At 36.0% G+C, this 21,554-nt stretch overlaps 1 protein-coding gene and 1 long non-coding RNA gene across 5 annotated transcripts in view; one reads left to right on the forward strand and one right to left on the reverse strand.

Moving 5' to 3' along the window:
- Positions 1 to 21,554, forward strand: part of KIAA0825 (uncharacterized protein KIAA0825 homolog) — a 382,383-nt gene that overhangs the window by 286,954 nt on the left and 73,875 nt on the right. Inside the window, exon 21 of one of the 4 annotated variants that reach the window (XM_038532323.1) lies at positions 13,508 to 14,909. The exons of the other annotated variants lie outside the window; for them this stretch is intronic. Within the exon in view, the coding sequence (XP_038388251.1) occupies positions 13,508 to 13,520 (13 nt within the window). The 3' untranslated portion in view covers positions 13,521 to 14,909. Of the gene's footprint in view, positions 1 to 13,507; positions 14,910 to 21,554 lie in introns of those variants that run through there. 4 annotated transcript variants of the gene reach the window in all.
- The window catches only part of LOC106558567, a 109,605-nt gene continuing 103,980 nt past the window's right edge, over positions 15,930 to 21,554 (reverse strand). The window contains exon 5 of the long non-coding RNA XR_005356679.1: positions 15,930 to 16,542. This is a non-coding gene — a long non-coding RNA (uncharacterized LOC106558567). The remainder of the gene's footprint in view (positions 16,543 to 21,554) is intronic.

The raw sequence follows: 21,554 nt of genomic DNA on the forward strand, positions 1-21,554 counted from the left end.
TAAGAGCGAGAAAGAGTTCAATTGTCTCATGATTATAATTAATTATATTTGGAAGAGAAAAACTAAAACCCTGAAAAGGAAACTCCACAACCTTATTCTGTTATATATGCCAATGGGAACTAATCTTACCACTTAAAAATTGTTCTTTATATTCCCTATATAGTACATGAAGATGGTAAGTTCTTATAAATTCCAAAGTAGGCTTTTTCTCCATTGAGCTACATTGCTTCTAGCTATGGACTCCAATTGGCTCATTAAATGAGCACACCATGTTTCTTGGGCACATCTTTTTTGTTCTAAACCAACTCTATTTTATACAGAGAGCATCCTCTTCATCTTTGGAATTAAAGTAAGCCTAACTTTTCTTTTTTTTCCTTGCATGTATCTTTTGTGCATTTGATTCTGCTTTTTACCTGTCTTCATTTTCCATAGACATAGTGATGTTGATGGTCAAGAACAACAAACAAAGCCTGCATTATATCTTCAGTTCTCAGTAAAGAGACTAATTTGGATTACTGAACTACAGAGACTTTGAGAGAAATACCCATGTCTATTTCATGTTGACATGGCCAATATCATCTGGCATATTACCTTGCATGTGGTGGGGGCTCAATAAATATTTGGTGGAAGAAAAAAATAGAAGGAATAAATGGGAGGTTTCTGACAGTTTTGCAGTATTATTGAAGCCACTCAGCTAATTTTAGACTTCATTTATTCAACCTATATTTATTGAGCACCTACCATGTATCTATAGATGTGCTATGGATTTTAAAGGGTAAATGAGTGTCCTTCCATAAGTTTCCCCTAGTTATGGAAGAATCAACTTTGTGCAAGTATAACTGGAATGCCAGGCTGGAAAGTTTATGCCATGAGAGGGAAATATAAATAAAATGTGAAGGGAGGTCTCAGGGAAAAAAAAAAAAAAGACTCCTACTGAGAAATTGTGTGCCATTTATTCCTCAGAGTGCTTCATTTTTCAAGACTGGGCTCCTGACGTCTATCTGTGCAGGTGTGGCTGAATAGATAGGCAGAGCATGACCAACAATCCTTTTCTCATAGAATATATTATAAAGATTCTCCTTTGATATGGGGCTGCAGCTGCTATTTGCCTCTTAGTCTCATTTGGCCCAATGCCTCTGCTCAAAAAGAGCCACCCTGTTTCTATTTGTGGCATAGCCGACCAGTCTGTCGGCTGCTGTGGGTTCTTGGCAGTCAACAACTTTGCCACATGTTTTTGACATTGTAATTCAGTGCTCCTTTGAAGTGTTGCTCCTGCCCCCTCCCCGTGTGGTTGCCCCACTTCACTTCACCAAGCAGCAGCTGCTTGAGTATTCCACTTTGCCATCCATTCCCCACACCCATCCCGCCCAGAGGAGTTATGTTGTGACAGCACAGCTTCAATGCCAGTAGGCTGGCTACTTGCCAATATTGTGCGGTTGGTGATCAAGCCTCCTAGAAAACATACCATGTGTAGTAGTATTCCTAACTCACATTTTCAAAAGCAATTTAAGGGAAGTCCATTTGTTTTTAAAAACCTCACCTGACATTGGGAACCATTGCAAGGTGCGGGAGGCATTTACTCTGTGAATCCTCTTTTATTTTGAGTTTTTAAACAATAATTAATCTTGCCTCATGTAAAACTGAGCTTCAGTTGACTTGTCTCTGACAGAACACCTCATTGTTTTCTGAAACTGAGTAGGATTTAATCCTCATTTATTTCTTATTGTGGTGATTGGGTATGTTAACGGCCAACTATTTGAGGCAGCCTGCAAGAGTAAACCCCTCATCAAAAACTAGGCTTAGATAATCACAACCTTCCTTGTTTCCTTTGTATTGCTTCACTGATTCACTAAGTCAGCAGACGTTTATTGAGCATCTACTGCAATGGTTCTCAAACTTTTCATCTCAGGATCCTTTTATAGTCCTAAAACTGAGGACCCAAGAAGCTTTTGCTTGTGTAGATTATTTCTGACAATACTTACTTTGTTAGAAATTAAAACTGAGAAGTTTTCAAAGTATTTTAGTTTACTTGAAAATAACAGTAAGTCAGTTCTATATTAACATAAATAACATTTTTTTGAGAAATAACTATATTTTCAAAACAACAAACTAGTGGTAGGAGTGGAATTGCTTTACATTTTGCAAATCTCCTTCATGTGTGGCTTAATAGAGCTGGATTCTTGTATCTGTGTCTGCATAGAATCTGTTTTGATATACTGCTTTGGTTGAAGTATATATGGAAGGGAATCTGTCCTTACACAGATGTGTAGGAATATTTATATTACTACTTCATTTAATACTACACCAAAACTCAACAAGCGGTGAGCTTAAAGGTTAGTTGCAACATGGAATCTGAAACCATATCTTTCACTGCAGATAGATCTTATACCATCTAACAGTTGGTAACCTCATGTATTGTTCATGTGGAAAATATTGATCCACTTAGTGATCTAGATCTTCAGATGTTGATACATACTGTATTCAATATCGAAAAATTATAATTGTTACTACTACCACTGATCTCATTAGAAAAATCTTTAAATATTAAGAAGCTATCAAGTGTATGGTAGCAAATAGAAATTTTTCAAAATTCTGATCTTGCTTTAATGTTTGAATTTTATCATTGGCAATAATTCTCAGTTGCTTTCCTTGAAATGGCTGTGTCACTTTGTTCATTCTTAAGAAAATATGTGCCAGATACCTGTCACTTGTTCTTTCAGGTGAAAATGGTATTCTAAGAAGATAAAAGTGGCGAGTTCAACCTACAACTCAGCCAATGAACTTTGCCTCTAAACTACCATTGTACGGTGATATGTAGTGAAAGTGCTTTATCTGTACTTCTCATTTATTTCATCATGCAAACTATTAAAAAGATGAACACACAAGGGTCAAATTTCAATAAAAGTAATTATTTTTAATGCCTCATCAAGGACAGTCCCTAAGTTAGACTAGCTTGCTTTTTAAATTATTATTATTATTAATACAGTTGCATGGCAGTGGAGAAAGCAATGAGCTCTAGTAGAGTTTGGTAGAGTTTGATGCCGCTGTATTGATTGATAAAAAGGCACCATTGGTTTTACTCACCATTGCTTCTGCATTGTCAGTGCAAATTTCAACACAGTGAAAAAGGCAAGGAATATCTTAGTACTATTATGAACATTGTTTTTATTTCATGGACCCCTAAAAAGATCTTAGAAGTTCAGAGGGGTCCAGAGACATCAGTCTCAGAACCTCTTATCTACTATCTGCATGGAATTGCACCCAAAGGGGGAAAAAAAAAACAGAAAAAACTTTGACATGGTAACCTACCTTCAGAAAGTTTTTAATGAGGTCAAACCATATGCAACGTTATTTTTGTAGGTCAAAAAAACTGAATATCGGAAATTGCAAATGGTTCATCTTCTAAAATAAAATATACATGATGTGTATAAAAAAATCATGTCACACAAATGGTGTATATGTCCATGGCAATGCGAAACTAGTACACAACCAGCATGAAATACAGAGAGCTCTAGAGAGTTTCTTCATTGAAGAGAGACATGTACTTAGAAATGTGCTACAGGTAGAACCCTTCCCAAGCAGAGGAAATAGTATAAGCAAACGTTTAGAAATGGATAGAAATGAAAATAAAGGATATTTATGACCTACATTAGGCACAGAGCCCAGTTTCTGAGACTTGAAAAATAAAGAATTGATACCGGGGAAAGAATGAACAATTTCAAAGTTCTTTGATTGCCAACCTGACAAAGTTAGCTTTGACATAGAAAAACAAAGACACAGCATATTCTCCACTCGCTCATTCAGTAGAGTCCTCATGTATTACATGATCACCATGTGCCAAACACTGTGCAAGGTACCAGAGGAGTCAAAGATCTCCTTGTGTACACATTGAACCAGCTTTGTGCTTTGCCCCTAAACAGCTGGTCATAGCATATTGTTTAATGTGTATTTAATGTATTACCAGAATGCAGATGAGCAGTCAATTCATTTATCTTGGGGGCAAAGAGAAAAAAATTGCATATAAGAGATGACTTGCGAGACTGAATGAAACAGTTACAGGGTTTGGCCAGCCAGAAACAGGGGAAAGCCCATGCTGGGTTGAGGAAATTGAATTGGCAAAGGGCACAGAGATGTGAAAAAACTTGGCAGTGTTTAAAAATGGAGAGCTGTTCGTCATGGTGAAGAAGATAGGCAACAGGGAAAGTGTGGTTGAAAATAAGAATGGAACTGTCAACTGGCTTAAGGTAGCAACACCACCTATGCTCTCTACTCTGGTCAGCCTTTGGAGCTTCTCCTTGATGAGGCTGTCCTGGCAGATCAAGGATGGCCTAGAGGTGGAGCACCTGCAGCCCAGAAAACAATTAAAAACTAAAGCAGAGATGCTGAGGACCAGAAGCCCTACAGTGCAGCAGGCGTGAAAAAATAAGCAGTTTAGGAAATCCTTGGAAGAAGAATTAGCAAAATATGGTAAGTGGTTGTGGAAGAAGCAAAAGATTGTTCAGGGCTTTGTAACTTGGTCCACTCGGAGCCAAGTCATGGCATCAACAAGATGAGACACACTGGAGGAAGAGGTCTTTGGGAAAGAAAACAAGTTGGTTTGGGGACATACTGAGTTTCCTATGGGACACTCAGGAAGAAGGTCAGGGGTAAAACATAAATTGGGAAGTTCTTAGTATACAACTAACTGATGGTTGATGAAATGGAAGCAAAGAATCACTGAGGGAGAAAACATATGGAGTGGGACGGGAGCACCAAGAACAGGAATCTTCATCTGGCAGTTATAAGAAGAAAATGGACCTTAAAAAAAATGGATCCTAAGTGGGGAGGAATGAAGCAAGAAGTGAGGTTCTCTGGAGAAGTGATGGAGGCTTAGATCAAGGTGAAGTAGTGAAGGTGGAGTAAAGAGGGCAGACATGATCGTTTGGTAGAAAAAAATCTTTGAGGGCTTGAGTACTGCAATTGAAGGGAAGCAAGGAGCCAACTGTCATTAGTGTTGCTGCAGCTGAATGAGAAAGAGAAGCATTTTTCTTTCTCTGATGGGTTATCTCACTTTTTATGTGTCTTAAGTTTTCTGAAGCACCTATTGTGGCCTAGAACTCAGAAAAATTCTTCTGGAGGTTGCACAGGTTTGGGCACAGTGTATGGCTCAGCTACTATATTTCTATCCCCATGGGCTGCTGGAAAGCTCCTCTACTATGTCTTACAGTGCTCATTTCTGGAGAGCAAAGAAATTCTAGCCTGGGTCTGAGATGGAGTCATCATAAAACTGCAGGAAAGGAAGATGCTGATTCTCCCTCTGGTCAGAAACAAAGCAGCTCTGTTGGGAAACTGCAACTCCATAGATCATCTGGTGGCTCACATTCTTGGCCTCACTTAGGGAGTCCATCATCCCTATTTCCACCATTGTCATGTCAAGTGAAAGTTTCACATTCACCGAGAAAGCTACTCTTACTCCATCCTTTCTCACTCTTCATTCCCATATTTTCCACCTTTTTATTTTTTACCCCTTGATCAGTTGTTATTCTTTTGATGTTATTCGTATGCTTGTAATTATTTTGAGTTGTGTTTTTGCATCCTTAAATACCCACTTAAGCACAGTTCTTACTTTCTATTTTATTCCCAAAACCACTACTAAAGATTGGTCAAACATAAAAATCAATCAAACAAATCTCTGATTTTTTTCTGTCCATATATATCCATTTATCCAGACACCAGGCATTATATTAATCTTTGGGGTTATAGTTGAGAACAGGGGAACCTGCCCTCATGGAGCTGGAGTCTAGGGGTAGGAAAAACATACAGTTAAGCATTAAGTGTGGTGAGTGTTCTAAAGAGGGATATGAAGATCAGAGAAGCCTTCCTGGTAGAAGAGACTTTGAAGCTGAGTTTTGAAGCACAAAGAGTTGGCCAGGAAAAGGTGAATCATGCAGAAAAATTGTTCCAGGTGCATTTGAGGAACTGAAGATGTTTACTGAAGCCAGAAGTAGGGTTTGCCAAAGGGAAGTGGAGAGAGAAAGAGTCACTATGAGGCTGAAGCTGGATCTTGGATATTAATTACATAAGCTTTGTTAAAGAACTTGAACATTATTCTATGGGTAGTTAGAAGCCATAAAAACTTTTAAAGGTGAGAATGGCCTGATGGTATTTGTAATTTTTAAAACTAGCTATTTTTTAATTGAAAAAGCAGCCCATGTCTCAGTACTAAAGGACTACACAAAGGCAGTCGCTGTGAACATGTCTTAAGCAGTTTTTCAGAGGATTTCTATCAATGCATATACATGTGTACATATGTATATCAATTTTTTATACAAATAAGAGCATGTTGTACAATTGTTCTTTATCCTTTATCCTTTCCCACCTAATAACATAACATGGAGATTTTTTTATGACCTCATGAAAATCTCCCTTAGTCTTTTTTACTATAACTTAATATTCCAGAACATGAGTTTCCATAAATTATTTAACCAAAACCCAATTAATATTTATATTATACTCAATTTTTCTTATTGTAAAAATTTCTACAAAAAGTATCCTTGTTTATCTAATTTACATTCCCATCGATAATATGAGATAGGACACATCTTCCCCGTGTGCTCTAATTTTTTTAAATTTTCATAGTCTAGTAGGTAGAAAATGATAACTAGTGTTGGTGTATTCCTTTTCAGTGAATGAGGTTAAGTATCTCTTTAGATTCTTTTTTTTTTTTTTTAAGATTTTATTTATTCATGAGAGACGGGGCGGGGGGGGGGGGGGGGCAGAGACACAGGCAGAGGGAGAAGCAGGGAGTCCAATGTGGGTCTCCAGGATCTCCCGGGTCGCCAGGATCAGGCCCTGGACTGAAGGTGGCGCTAAACTGCTGAGCCACCTGGACTGCCCATCTCTTCAGATTCTTAAAACTCATTTTACTTTTATGTGTAAACCAGCTGTTTCTCTCCCTTGCCCCTATTTCTTCTAGCTACTGATTTATAAGAGTTCTTTATTGATTAGCAACATTAACTCTTTGCTATATGTGTTGCAAATATTTTTCTGAGTTATGATTTATCTTTGATTTATTTGGATTTTTTCCTGAGGTGATGTTAAAAATGTTTTATCTATTTTTATCAATCATTTCCCCTATCATTTTTAATTTTGCAATGATCTTCCTTCTGTAACATAGAGAATGGAAGGGGAATAGAAGGAAATAGACAAGTTTGTGAAATAAGAAGTAAAAGCATGTGAATATATTGGTTGGACATGAGAAATTGACAGGATATTTTTCTGGGATGATACTCGGGGAGCTGGTTGGCTGGGGAGATGGTTCCCTGAGGTGGAAAATACCTGGGACAGAATGTGTGTGATTGCAGGGAGAGAGCAGATGCAAACTCAGTTTGGGGCACATGGAGTTTGAGATGCCTATGTGGAATGTGTGAGAATAGACGGATACTCTTTAGGTGGATGGTTAAATGGGTCTAGAGGTCAGTAAAGAGATAGGTTGGAGTCATCAGCATATACATGCTGCCTGCAGCAATGGGAATGGATGACGTTACCCAGTGTATGGAGGGAGAGACAAGGCACAGTGTTGAGCTCCAAAAACATACTGGAGACCGAGAGGTGGGGGGAAAACAGGAGAGGATGATGTCTACAAAGTGAAGGAAAGAGAGTATACATTTTAGAAATTAATCGAATGTTGGCCTATATATAAACTACTAACTGGAGTCCAGCAGGATAAAAGTATATTCCAATTACTCAACAAAGCCAGCTATCACCAGTTACAGAAGCAAAATGAAATCTTTATTTAAAAAAAAAAAAAAAGCAATATTAAGTGTTAATATGGGCACTTATGAATGTGGATAGTTTATATAAGAAAAGACTTCTTTAACGTGCTCCCTTTGCATTATTGTATTTTATTGATATCTGCCCTATTTAGGCTGTATAGAGCTTCACTTTACAGGTGGCCATTCTCTTTTTGTCCTCACTTTCTTATCCTATCAATCTAATGACATTAAATTCTATGTGTGGCCAACCTTTCCCAATTCAGCCAGGTGATTCCCCTCCTTTTCACAAATAAATACCTCAGTGAAACATCTAAGAATTTTGTTTAATATTTCTTAAGGATTATAGCTGCATTCCCTATGTATCCAGTCAATAACTATGGATATGTTATTTGTTTAAAACTAAATTAGGCTATTATCAAATATTCTACTCAGTCTTGTTTTAAGATGAGGTAGAAAAATGGATCATAATTAAGACAAAAATAAAACATTTTACTCAACTTGAAAATGTAAGCTTAGATTTTTAGTGTTTTGGTTTTATACTAAAAATACCTACTGAATTCTTACTGTTGGCTTCTTTTGCAAAATTGACAATTGAAACTCCTTTTACACAGATGAGTGCCAAATCATAGCAGCTTAATGCTGTTGCGTTCTCCTACTGTAATCAAAATCATGTTAAAAGTAGGTAGAGTACCAGTGTGAACTACAAACACCTCTTCATTCAGGGAGAGAGAGCGCAGTAAGCAGCAGAGACCAAATTAACTCCATCTCTCTTGTCCTATACTGAATTTCTGTAAATAAGAAATGTACTGTTGTTGAATGTGTCTTGACTTCAGAAACTTGTAATTTGAAATTAGAGACCTCCAGAACTCTTTTGGAAAGACTTTTAAACCTGGACAACTCCCTGCTGTTATAAAGACTGACAGTGCTTCTGAACTGTAACGAGGAGATTTTATATAAGACTGTTCTTACTAGAACCTGTTTTATATAAGAACATACTTAAAAAGCTAATTTCTTTTCTCCTTTTGCACTGCAATCCACAAAGTGTGACTAATAATAGATTTAAATTTGCTAAGTGCATTCACTCCTTTGTGCCATCATAAAGAGAATCTATTACTGTAAAATTGAGGCTTAGTTCCAAATTGCGCCATTATGAAGTTTTCTTCCAGCAATGTTTTGTCTCTAATACACTTCCCTCATTGTAATTCTATTGCAAACCTGATGTCTAGCATCAAGTCTCACAATAATTATTTTAAATTGCTACTAGGAACAGTAGTCCTGGTGGGATATATTACTACCATTCTAACAAGATGAATTTCAATGCACTTGTAACTGTATTATAGTATATTATGAAAGAAAAAAATCTTTGAGTTTTATATCTATGGACATGCATGTAACACAAAAAATAATTTTTATGAACTTCAAAATACTTTATGACGAACTTCTGTTTAAATTAATTATAAGTCACAAGAACAAATTAGGATATCTAACTATATGGCCCATTAGTAGCATGCCAAGTGACTTGAAATGAATAAATAATTATAAATATGAAAATAATAATGCTAGTGCTTAGAATAATTACACATGGTAATATATAATTATCTGATAGATTTTAAAGACAACATAAATAAGACTATCCTAGAAGGTGCCAGAAAACTATTAAAAGTGAAGCTTGCCAATTAAAAAAAAAAAATGAAGCTTACATAAAACTTTATCCTTAATCATCCCCAAGGCTTAGGGGTTATTTAAATAAATGAACTACCCAAAAGGTATGTTTAAAATAATTTATTGTGTAATGGAAGCTTCAAATTAGTCATGTTCAGCAGTCTCAAACACTGGGTCATTAGTGTGCTGATATACTATCAGTGGGAATACTGGTAGAGATCAACATAGAAAGCACTGGAAAACACTTTAAGTCACCCTGAAACATAGGTGATTGTTTAACAGTAATGTTTCAAAACACATTGTGTGTTTCATGAGTGATTTCACATCTTCCTGAGGGCATTCTAAATTCACCTTACTAATCAGTTGTCTACAAACTTAAATAATTGAGAAGATGATCACTTTGAATATATTAAAAGTATGAATCTTGAATTGGGGGCATAACAAAATTATTGTGAAGAAACAGTAGAGCCGAGCTTCTTTTATAGATAAAATGATTGTAAGATGATGGTCTGAAATCCAAAGCTAGCCCAACTGTAAAAATTAAAATAGGTTGGCACATAAAATTTAGAAGAATCTCCAAGTATCAATTCTTTATCTGTAGGAATTCACTTTTAAACATGTCCACATACACCCCAAATGAAAATCACTTACCTACGTAATGGAATTTAGAGTTACTCCCTGGAGTTGACCAAATGGGAAAAGTAAACCTGCATACTTCATAAAAAGGGGTAGCTGAATTTACATGGAGAATTTAGCATTTTTACCTTAAATAATAATGGAATGAACAATATTACACCAGCCAGCAAGGAGCTACTGACTAACTATTGAGTGATGATCCCGAAATGGCCACGTGGCCTCATATTTATAATAAAGTAGTACATTGTTATACAGTAATGACCATTCTGTAGCATTTCTAGCATGAAGAAAAATCTGGAAATATATCAGTATTTTCTGGGGATTACCTCTAGAAACTCAAGAAAGCTATCTTCTCTTTATTAGGTCACCTCTCATGCTTTTGATACTGTTCTGTAGCTTAGCTGCAATCACTGGTCACTGATCTAAACCTGAAATCACATACTGTTGGTTGGGAAACACTGGTATTTGCCAGTAGACGTGTAATTACCTTGCATTTGTTCCTGTATTTGTATTATATATAAACTTACACCATTTTAAATATGCTGGGGATATTACTGGGGAAAAAAACATAACCCCAGGCAAAAATGTCCATTGTTAACAATGATTTTGGTCATAGATCTATTCTCCAAGTGGCCAAATGTAATTGTATTATGATATTGGCAAGTGCCTTCATAGAACTAAGTATAAGATTTCACCCCACACTTTCAGTTTGGAACAAAAAAAAGTCCAAGTTAATAGAAACATGATTAGAAACAGAAGGTGTCTTGGCTCTCAAGTTTGTTAATCAAGGGGGAAAAAAAACCCTCATAAACCTTTTACAATTTTCCACCAATACCCTGCCCTTCCCCTTTTGAATTAAAAGCTTTTTTTGTGAGATCCAAAAAGAACCAGTTGTCCAGAAGAGCATATTAATGTTTCCCCAAGAGCATGACTGAAAAAATATGCTGACCCTGTGCTTATCAATGCCTTTTGAAATCAGTACTGATTTTTAAAGGAGGATAAAGAAAGCTGTTATTTTTAATATCATACACATGTTCTCATTCCCTTACATTCCTTGACAATAGAATTTTGAATTAACTCCTAGAATGCTGTGTGGCATATTCACCAACAATTCGTTTCATGATTGGAAATGTATTCTCGCAGCCTCCAGGTGAAATTGATTTGAGGGAGTTACATAATACATGGAAGTTCTTCAGAAAAAAGGAACCACAAACCAGCTAACCCAAATTCAAAAACCTTAAATGACTAAGAATATGACATCCAGATTTCTCAAACTTGTATGATCATGAGTCACCTGGATTACCTGTTACACTATAGATTCCCATGGCCCTTCCTGAACAATTCCATTTGCATAAACCTGGTATGGAGACTAAGAATCTGTCAGTTTTTCAGTCATCTGAGATGCACTGAGAAACTTTTGATTTACGTCAAATCCAACTGATTGTATTTAAAGCAACTAGGAGTAAATAAACAGAAACAAAACATTTTAAGGGTTTTTGGCAAGATTAGCTTGCTTGTGAGAACTCAGTGGGTTGATGGCGCCGATGTACATAGAGCCCAGTTCTCGATCATCTAATCCTCTGTGTCTCTGTTTGTATGTGTTTGGAGTATTTGGGCTTAAAATAGATTTCCTATTTTAAAAAGACAGGTTAGCTAAGCATAACACATGTGTAAAGTGATGTGTTTGATTGACAATGAATAAAAATAGTTATTTCACATCTTCTAGAGGCATCTAGTAGAGAGATCACAAACCTGGAAAGGAACCCAGGATTTCTTGTCTCACACTCTACTTCATTAGAAGAACTACACCTAATGTATCTTAAGATTTACTTTCATCTCAAATATCGCAAGGAAAGGTATTTCTCTAACTGCCTCTATTAATCTCCCCTACTGCTCGGTATGGAAATAATTAGTGTAAATTTTTGTAGCTTCCATTTGTGTCTTTTTCTTTTCCCTTATTAGAAACAAAATACAGCATTTTTTCTTTGAGTAGTCCACTGATTCATAAAGCAATTAAATTGAACAATATATATGTAAATATATAGATAGCTTTAATTATTACAGAGAGATGAATATTAACTTCTTAAAAGCAAACACAAGCTGAAGATCTAGAGTAGTGCTGTTCATACCTTTTTTTTTTTTTTTTTTTTTTTTTTTTTTGATTCAGGAGCTCCTTTGAAGTTCTAAGAGGAGCTCTTTGCTAGAAACAGGCAACATCTGCATATACCTCCAAAATCTGCATATACTTTCAGGAGGTTCATGAACCTTGGAAACCTCATAGGTTAATAAACATTAATCTGGTGGGAAGAAACCATCCCTGAAATACTAGTGCTCAGTACATTTTCTCATACATTAAAGTGGGTAAATTATCATCAAAGCTCTGATGGTGTAAAGCACTAATTCATTAATACTATTTTAAGAGTCAGAAGATGAAAATTGAACTATATTGACCATGTAATTATTCTGTAAATCTCTGTAGCATGAAAGTGAGTGCCATATTTCACCTGAGAATAAGCACTTAATGATTTTAATTTTTTCTAGTTTTTAACAAAATTGAGCAATGAATTTAGATTTTCTAATAATTTGTACAGGATATTCATATATTTTTTAAAAAAGAGATTGATTATTCCTAACCACTTTAGGAGTTAGTGATAAGACCCTAAGCTATAGAAGACTGTTTGAAGAATTCCAGTACCCAGAGATTTAATGATAGACGTGAATAGGAAGGGTGATTCTATTCTATTCCTCCACTCCACCATCATGTGGATTTTTTTTCTTTTCTATAATACTAAGCAACTAATTTTCTCACAACATCATTTTTCCATTGACAGGTTCCTATTGCGCTACTACATCCCATAGTTGCATCAAGCTGCCTCTTCTACCCTTCTGTTGAAGCATTCTACTCTTTGCAAAATTTTCCTTAAGTGCATTATTCTATAGGTCCTTTCTGTGCTTGGTGTCCAGGATATGTGTTAGATTTGGATATACCACATCAAACAAGAATTGTTATAATTATAGAGGCTCAGTTGGAAAAATCCTGCCCACCATCAGGAAGGTTTTCTCACTTCCTATTTTGCTATTCCCATAGGGTATAAAGTCATACTCTCCTGTTCTCGTCCAATCAAATGCCACTGTCATGAATAAATATTTCTTAATACCTACTATGGATTCAAGAAACATATTAGACATGGTCTGTTCCCTGTGCATTCTGTCTAGTTGGGAATCTAGAGCATGCAAAAAAAGTGATTAATAACAATATGAGGTAGCATAGACTAAGTGATACATGACACCTTCTAATTTATCTGTTCAACAAATCCAGATTTCCATACATTTATGTTGCTTAAAGGGATATACATCTGTAATCTTTGACTCCCCATGCCTTTTCACTAAGTTTGTGTCTTCTAGCATAATGAAAAATAATGTGATAATATAGTGACATATTACTGTGACTTCAGGCTGTTTCCATAGAGGCAGAGCAGTCTCCTGGGTACCACGATGGAATGAGATACAGAAGACAGAAATTCCAATCTGAGAAATGCCCCTGACATTTTATGTGACCTCCGACAAGTGACTTAACCTTTCACTTTAGGCTTTGTCATCTGTAAAGTAAGCTTAATTAAACTTGCCAACGTCATAGAGATGTGAAGTCTAACTAATTATGGCGAATTAAATGATTTGGGGATCTAAAGTGTTTGCTTTCCAGTAATAAACAATAAGAAAAAAAGAGGTTTTATCCTAAAATACTAATTTTTGTACGGTGGTCACAAAAGATGGTACTGATGCCCTCTAGAGCCTCGTTGTAGGGATGGATCTGCGCTGATCCATTCATACTTTCTTATTTGGTTATTTTGGTGACCAGTAGCACTTAAGACAGCTGGATAAGATGAGGTATCCATCTGTGACCATAGAACAAAGTAAAGCTAACTGGCCCCCCTGGAATTGAACCAATGACCTAGGTCTCATTAGCACTATCAGCTAACCGACTGAGCTAATTGGATACCACACTGATAATAATGTATCAGAACACGGTTTGGTTTATTATTTTCCAAAGCTTTCCCTAGACTTAATTTCAATAACCGTAAAAAACTAGTTTGAGTAATTAGAGCCAAAGACAACAAGCTAGACATTATTAGATGCCACTAACATCCGAAGGACTGACTCTTGATGTCCCCGACAGGCCTGGAGTCCTCAGCAGGCTCTTGACTGCCCTACGAAAGTGAAGTTTCAGAATGACAAGGCTAATAAACCCAAGGCCCTCCTGATGAGATTAGGAAGGGCTCTTGTGCATCTCTTGCTCACTAAGAGTCTATTGGTGGGGATTAGAAATTGTCTTGGTCTCTGAGTCCTTTAGAGGCTAATAAAGTGACAGTGAAGATGCATTGTGCTACCGAAAACAGTCCTAAGTACTAAATAAAAAATGCCTCAACACTGAGCTCATCACTTTACCTCCTGGGATTGATTATATCTTTCAGTTTGAGAACACGAAGCAAGCCTTAATGAGGACCTGATATTAGATGGGACCATGTTAGTAATTCTTAGTTCTTTGAACTTTCAGGCAAGGTTAATGTATGTGCTATTTCATAGAATAAAACAAAAATATATGATGTTGAAATATTCCCTTTCCAGAAATATGAGAGTAATAGAATCCTGCAGTGCTAACAAAGTAGCATGTAAATCTTAGGGCGTCTACTTCAGATTTCAAGTGGAATGAATGGCCTATTTGGCCCAAACTAGGTAAACTTGAATTCTGCAAAGCTAAAATACTGGGAAATTAGCTCCATGATGTATTAACTCAAATAATAATGTTCCTGATGTAAAAAAAAAAAGATGGAAATTAAACATCTAGTTATGAATACTGCGTCTGCACAATGTGCCGCATGCACCGCATGTGTTAGAATTTCTTCTCAGTTCTTTTTTTAATCTTTTATTCATAGCATTGCAGGTGATGAAAAATTTATGCCTTGAGTCTGGCATTGAAATTAAATGCAAAATGAAAACAGAAGCAGTTTATACTGACAGCTTAAATATCTTTATCTAGCATACGGTTGCACTATAAAAAATCACTGGGTGACTTTTTAAATCTCCCACATGTAAAAAACTAAGAGTTGTACAATAATGAATAAAGTTATATATCTAAGACATCAACAGAAAAGTTGTGTTTTATTAGCATTCTTTGTTAATTTCATTTTGCTCTATTTTGCTGTTTTTAATTGGCACAGACAGATGGATATAAGCTTTTAAAAATACTACACAACTTAATTGTTGATATTAATTCCTCAGAGTGGCAGGAAACAATTGATTTTTGCAGTATATTTAATGAGCGTGATTTCTCTGGTAGGTTTATGTCTTAAGCTGAATAGAAAACATTAATCTGTACCTAAGGTAGTTATGCTGTAGTAAAGGTTAATTATTCAGGTAAATCAATTTGTGCATCACAATATTAATATGAATGATATTTGGGAGGATGGCAGGAATCACAATAATATCCACAGTTGCTGGCTTATGTGAGTTTTCAAGTGTATTTCCTGCCTCAGAATAGTAGCAGGTAATTCTTTACACATTATTTTGTTAGTCACAACTCTATTCACAAAATGAGGTTCCTCGTAAATGGCTCCTCTTTTCTAGAGATGTCGAGTCTTTTGTCCTAGGCATATCTGTATATGCTGTACTGCATTAAAATGCTCTCTGTGGCTTTTGTTGATGAACTAATGTTGAATCTCTAATAGTTGCCTCATAATGCAAATTAATTGGAGAAAGTAAATGCTTCTTAGTTTGAAGAATAATGCACTCAGGTTTAGAATACATTCAGTCTAGATATATTTCATATATTTATTTATGAGAATTAAAAAAATAAGTATAGAGTTATTTAGCATTTAAATAAGTAAAGCATGAAATTTAGAACTGTCTTCAGTTACGTAAAGCACCAATACTGAAACAGCCACTTAGATTTCCATATTTAGAAGACTTCAGCATACAGCTTAAAATATTTTACATTCAGCCTCTGATTTGTAGCTTTTTCCTAGATGTTTTATGTAAACACACTGTGTATAATTATGCAGATAATTTTATGCAATATTAATTGTGCTAAGAGTGCAGGGAAAGTTGCTTAATTCAGTAATTCGTTTACATTTTAATGATTCTAATAGCATAAGATTACCAAATCAAATGGAAATATCTCTGACCATTATACTATATTGTGGGAAGAGGTCAATTAGACTGTCTTACGTTTTTCAGAATATACTTATCACATCTTTTTATTGACAACCAAAAAAAGAACCTCAAAATACCCATATTGAAAAAATTGAAAACCGTTTTCAAGGCATTTTTTAATCCAACATTACATACACTTAAAGAATGGTGCCCCAAAGCCTTGACACATCAGGTATCAGATTGTAAAGTATGTTTAATATCTGTTTTCAGCATGTGAATTGAGCTGGCCTGCATCTTGAAATGAAGTTGATAAGATATAGTACCATTTTTTGCAGGCAACCTGTACCAAAAAAAAAATGCATTTAATTTATTCCTCTTTAATGTAGGAAGAATAATTCAAGGTGTTTATTATAGGGAGCAAGTGAATATACTAACTTTTACATGTAAAGATAGCATCTGAAGCCACCCTCCAAATCAACAAATTTGAGGTTAGCATTTCTTTCTTATTTCTTTCATCATGTACAGATTTAATATCATCGGGAATAAATCTAAATTGTTTGCTTCTTTCCTCCTAATTCCTGAAGCAATGTAAAAGTCTAGAGAGGTTTGAAGTGACAGGATTACAAGCAGTCTTTTGCATACATGGCCTTTAGGGATAAGCGGCTACCTTGCATCTAATAAACAAGAAAGTGAATTCGTTGAATAATGAATTAAGTGGCATAAGTTGTGATAACAAGGAGCAAATGTAACTTCAGACGGATGGTATTTGCTTTGTGTGGGGTTATCTGAGAGGGCTGATGCTCCGCCAAGGGAGACTGAAAAAAGGCTCATTATATTAAGATGTTCTTTTACAGAACACAGTCTAAAATGATCTTGCAGTTTCTTCCCCCCGTTTGCTGAACTCCTTTGTGTGCTTCTATCAAATCAACCACCTCCACCAGGGGGATAACTAGGATTCTTTTAGACTGTTGAGTGTTGTTTAAAATAAAAATTCCTAGTGAGTTTTAGATGGGTCACCCAACAATTAAATAGAGATGTCTAATTGGTTCATTCATATTAGGGTCAGCAGCTGGTTACAGAATAAAAGGTTGTGGTGCCCCATTGCATAGTTCTGAACCAAATTAAATTATTAATCTACTCTTTGCTTCAATGTAGCTTCACGGGGATTCCTAACCTGCCATACTGAATAAAACAGAACGACTGCTTTACATTTTCATTATGGAAAATTATATTTTAAATTGCAAATGCTCTCCTATTTAGCTTGCATTGCGTATCTCGTTGGATATGTAGGAATGTCTTCAACAGTCAGCGCTTATAAATTGTTTTGTTAATTTCTAGTTATAGCTGGAAACTATGAAATCATGAAAAGGATGATTTGCAAGCAATCACCCAACTCTAGGCAGAACCAAATGGCCCTGGAAAGTCAAGTCAAGACTTAGGGGGCCACCATCTCTGACCTTTAAATTCAGAAGATAGAATTAAATAACTAGGTTATAAGAGGGTTTACAATCTAACACAAGCTCCCAGTTAATTCAACCAGTGTTATTTTCAGGATTGCAATTCCTGCAAGGGGCCAAGGTCCTAGTTTTTGTGACCTTTCTTAATTATTTCAATTTTTTTGTTGTTATTTAGCTACTCTAGATTGAATATTAGCTTTGTGAAAAAAATTATAGCTGCATTCAGCTTTCTAATAAAGTGTTTAATAATGACTTAATTATATCCTATTACCAACAAGCACAGTTTCAATAAAAAATTACCATATTTTCTTAGAAATTATTCTAGGAGATGTTTTCTGTCAACATTTTAAAAAAGACTTATGTATTTATTTTAGAGAGAAAGAAAGAGTGAGCACACACATGAGTGGTGGGGAGGAGGGACAGAAGAAGAGGGAGAGCAAAGAGGCTCCAGGCCAAACCCAGAGCCCAATCAGATACGGGGTTCAATCCCACGACCCCAAGATCATGATCTGAGCTGAAACCAAGAGTTGAACACTTAACTGACTGAGCCATACAGGCGCCCCTTTGTCAACATTTTAATGTATGTCTACTATGCACTTTTACCTAAAATATTTTAAGATATGAGATGCATCGCAGATACAACTAATAGCGGGTTGACCTTTAGAATGTAGTATGATTTATAAAGAGAAATCACTTAGCAATCATAACTGAATGAGTGTTCCACTTTTGATGCATTGCATCAGCTGGAGTATTAAATTTCATTCACTGGTTCATTCTTATGTTTGGATTCATGCATGTGAATTAGCTAAGTTGGTTGGAACAATAAATACTCGAAGACCAGTAAGGCTTTTTTATAAATTAGAAGTATTTTGTAAATAATTACCTGTTCATCTATTCATCGAAAACATATTTAGTGGATACCTACAATGTACCAAGTACTGTTTGAAGAGTCGTATAAACAGGAGGAAGTGAACAAGGTAAAGTCACTTCTCTTGTGGAGTCTATATGCCAGTGGAGGGAAATAAGACAATAAGTCAATAAGTAAATTAGCAAGAAAATAACAGGAAAGTAATGAAAAGAGAGCACAACAATATTCAGAAAATGACATGAAAAGAGCTTCTTTAGACAGAGTTGTCAAGGAAAACTTCTTAGAGAAGGAAGCATTTTTGCTGATACCTTAGCCACGGGAAGAGCATTTCAAGCAGAGAGAATAGCAATGCCAAAGCCTTGGGGTAGAATGAGCCAGGCATAGGCATACTTAAGAAACAGAAAGCAGCAAGATTACTTCATAGGCACACAACCTGGGCAACACAGGATTCCATGCTTAGACGAGCCCAGTTTAATGCTTTCCTCTCAACATCTTGAAATTCTTAAGAAGTTTTAAACGAGGGTCTCGTGTTTTTCCTGCAAATTATCAAGCCAGTCCTAGAAAGAAAACTAATAGTGTGTAAGGGGGGATGAGTTGGGGGTGGGAGTATATTCATTTGGAGAGGGGGACAGGTGTGCCTAAAAAATAAGGCCAGTAATTGATACTTCGGGGTATGTGTGTACTGGAATCAGTATAGTTTATGAAAGATTAGTTGTACTTTACAGTATAGCCATTTTTGTCTGCCATGGAGAAAATGGAAATGCTGTTTTTGTTCTATATTTAGCCAAATCCTCACATACAGATGATAAATTTCTCAAGGGTAATGTTGGTCTCTTCTGTGTATTGTGTATACTTCACAGCACCATATGATTAGATATTCCACAAATACTAATTGCAGCTAAAAGGAATTTGCCTTCTCTTTTAACCCAAAAGGGTTTCCTTGAAAAAAACAAAAACAAAAAAAAAAAACACAAGGCATTTAGTGTTCACATTTGAATTCTTGTTTTCTTTCCACAGTTAAACTGTAGTACCAAATTTGCATGACCAATTAACAATTAGGTCAAGTCATATGAAATCACTGATGATCAACCCTTTTTCAACCTAAACAATGGCAATTTTAATGGTTTATATCATACTGCAATTGCCTGTTTATTTAAGAAGGAAATACAGAAATCTTCCAAGCATCTTTGTGAGTCCTGCAGTATTTATTTAACAGAGGGAAAAACACCTAGCACAGGGCTGTTCATTAGTGCAACACGCTGAGCAGTGCTGTCAGGCTGCACCCGTGGGTCTCCTTAGAGGTGAATCCACATTGCAGCAAAGCCTTTCTGCCAGTCAGCAGCTACCCCCACCCCAGTAATAGAGTCTACAGTTTCCACACCCACTTTCTACTACATTCTACATTATAGCAAGCAGTGAGTTGCCAGGAATTATTGTGTGAGTGGCCCAAGTCCATGCCATTGTTGGAGCTGCAACAGGTGGTAGAGCTTTGGCTTGGGCTGTTGCTCACTGCTCCCCCTTCCTCTAGACAAATCTACTCATATTTGTTGATGGCCAGGATGATTTACCCAATGATTACTAGGGACAGTGTCATTCTAGGGTCATGTGATAGAATCTGGCCAGCAGGGGATTATTTCATTTCAGGATGTTTCTGATTAGGACAAAGATGTGATTTGATAATTACAGCTGACAAATTCTCAGAATATATTCTATATGAGAGTCTTCTGTTGTTTGCTTCTTAACTTCTCTTTTGGGAAAGTTATTGATTTTAAATAATCATTATCAAGTTGCTTCTTACCTGGTACCCTTTTGCCTTTTAGCAAAAACACTAAAATCCATTAGTTTATGGTTCTTCCACTTGCACGTTCAAATTCTTGCATTGTATTGCTTTCTTTGGTCCAAAATCTTCTACACATTGATCCACACTGAACATTTTGAACCTATCTGTACTTTTTTTTGAGTCACTAGTGGGATTATAAAGTATGTTCTTAGTAACTTACCAAAAATGCTTTCCTAAAAATCTTGTTCTGTTATCTGTTACAAAGACTTTGTTTGAACCTTTCATGCTGCTTTATTACTAGCCAAAATTTGTGTGTTCTATGATTGATTACAATGGGTGCATAAATATTGGGAAAGTTTGTAAATGGCATGCTAAACTTACTTATCCCAAGACAACTTTTATTTTTTTTACATAAATTCAGCTTGCCAACATATCATTAGTTTCAGATGAAGTTTTCAATAATTCATCAGCTGAATATAACACCAGTGCTCATCATATCACATGTCCTCTTTAATGCCCATCACCCAGTTATTCCAATCCCCGCCCCCTCGCCCAGCCTCCCCTTCAGCAATCCTCAGTTTGTTTCCCACAGTTAAGAGTCTCTCATGGTTCCAAGACAACTTTTGGTGACAAAGTGCACCTAATCCAAAGAAGTGACTCTCTAATGATGAGAATTTCAGCAGCTATGGCAAGTGAATGGAAAGTATTTTTTTTTTTCTAAGTCAAGGTCCATATTATACGAAGTAGGAAATTGAACACATTTGCCACCATTCTCTACCTCAAGAACAAATCTTCTTTTTTTTTTTTAAGAACAAATCTTATTTAATTATGAAAATGGGGAAAATAAAGATAGGAAAAATGAAGAAATGAGGAAGATCTGTCTCTGTATCCTGCCCATATAGGAGAAAAGGGAAAAATGAATTAGAGGGAATGATCAAATTCCTTCTAATTTGTATTTCTGACACTTTTTAGAATCAATGACATCTTTATCCTATAACCAGTCTTCCCCAATTGAGGCAATATGACAGACACTGTATGGAAGGAGCATGGACTATGTTGTCTTAAAGTTTTGGGTTTGAACCTTGGCTTTGCTACTTGCTAACCATGTGACCTTGGGGAAGTCACTCAACCTCTCTGAGCTTCAGCTTTGCTCAGATATAAAAACATTAATACCTCATTCGCAGAATACTATTGGGATTATATATACGATAACTAACATTTGTTGTATGTACCTGTTATGGTGAAGT

This window comes from Canis lupus, chromosome 3 (assembly GCF_011100685.1).
Source record: "Canis lupus familiaris isolate Mischka breed German Shepherd chromosome 3, alternate assembly UU_Cfam_GSD_1.0, whole genome shotgun sequence".
Taxonomy (NCBI): domain Eukaryota; kingdom Metazoa; phylum Chordata; class Mammalia; order Carnivora; family Canidae; genus Canis; species Canis lupus.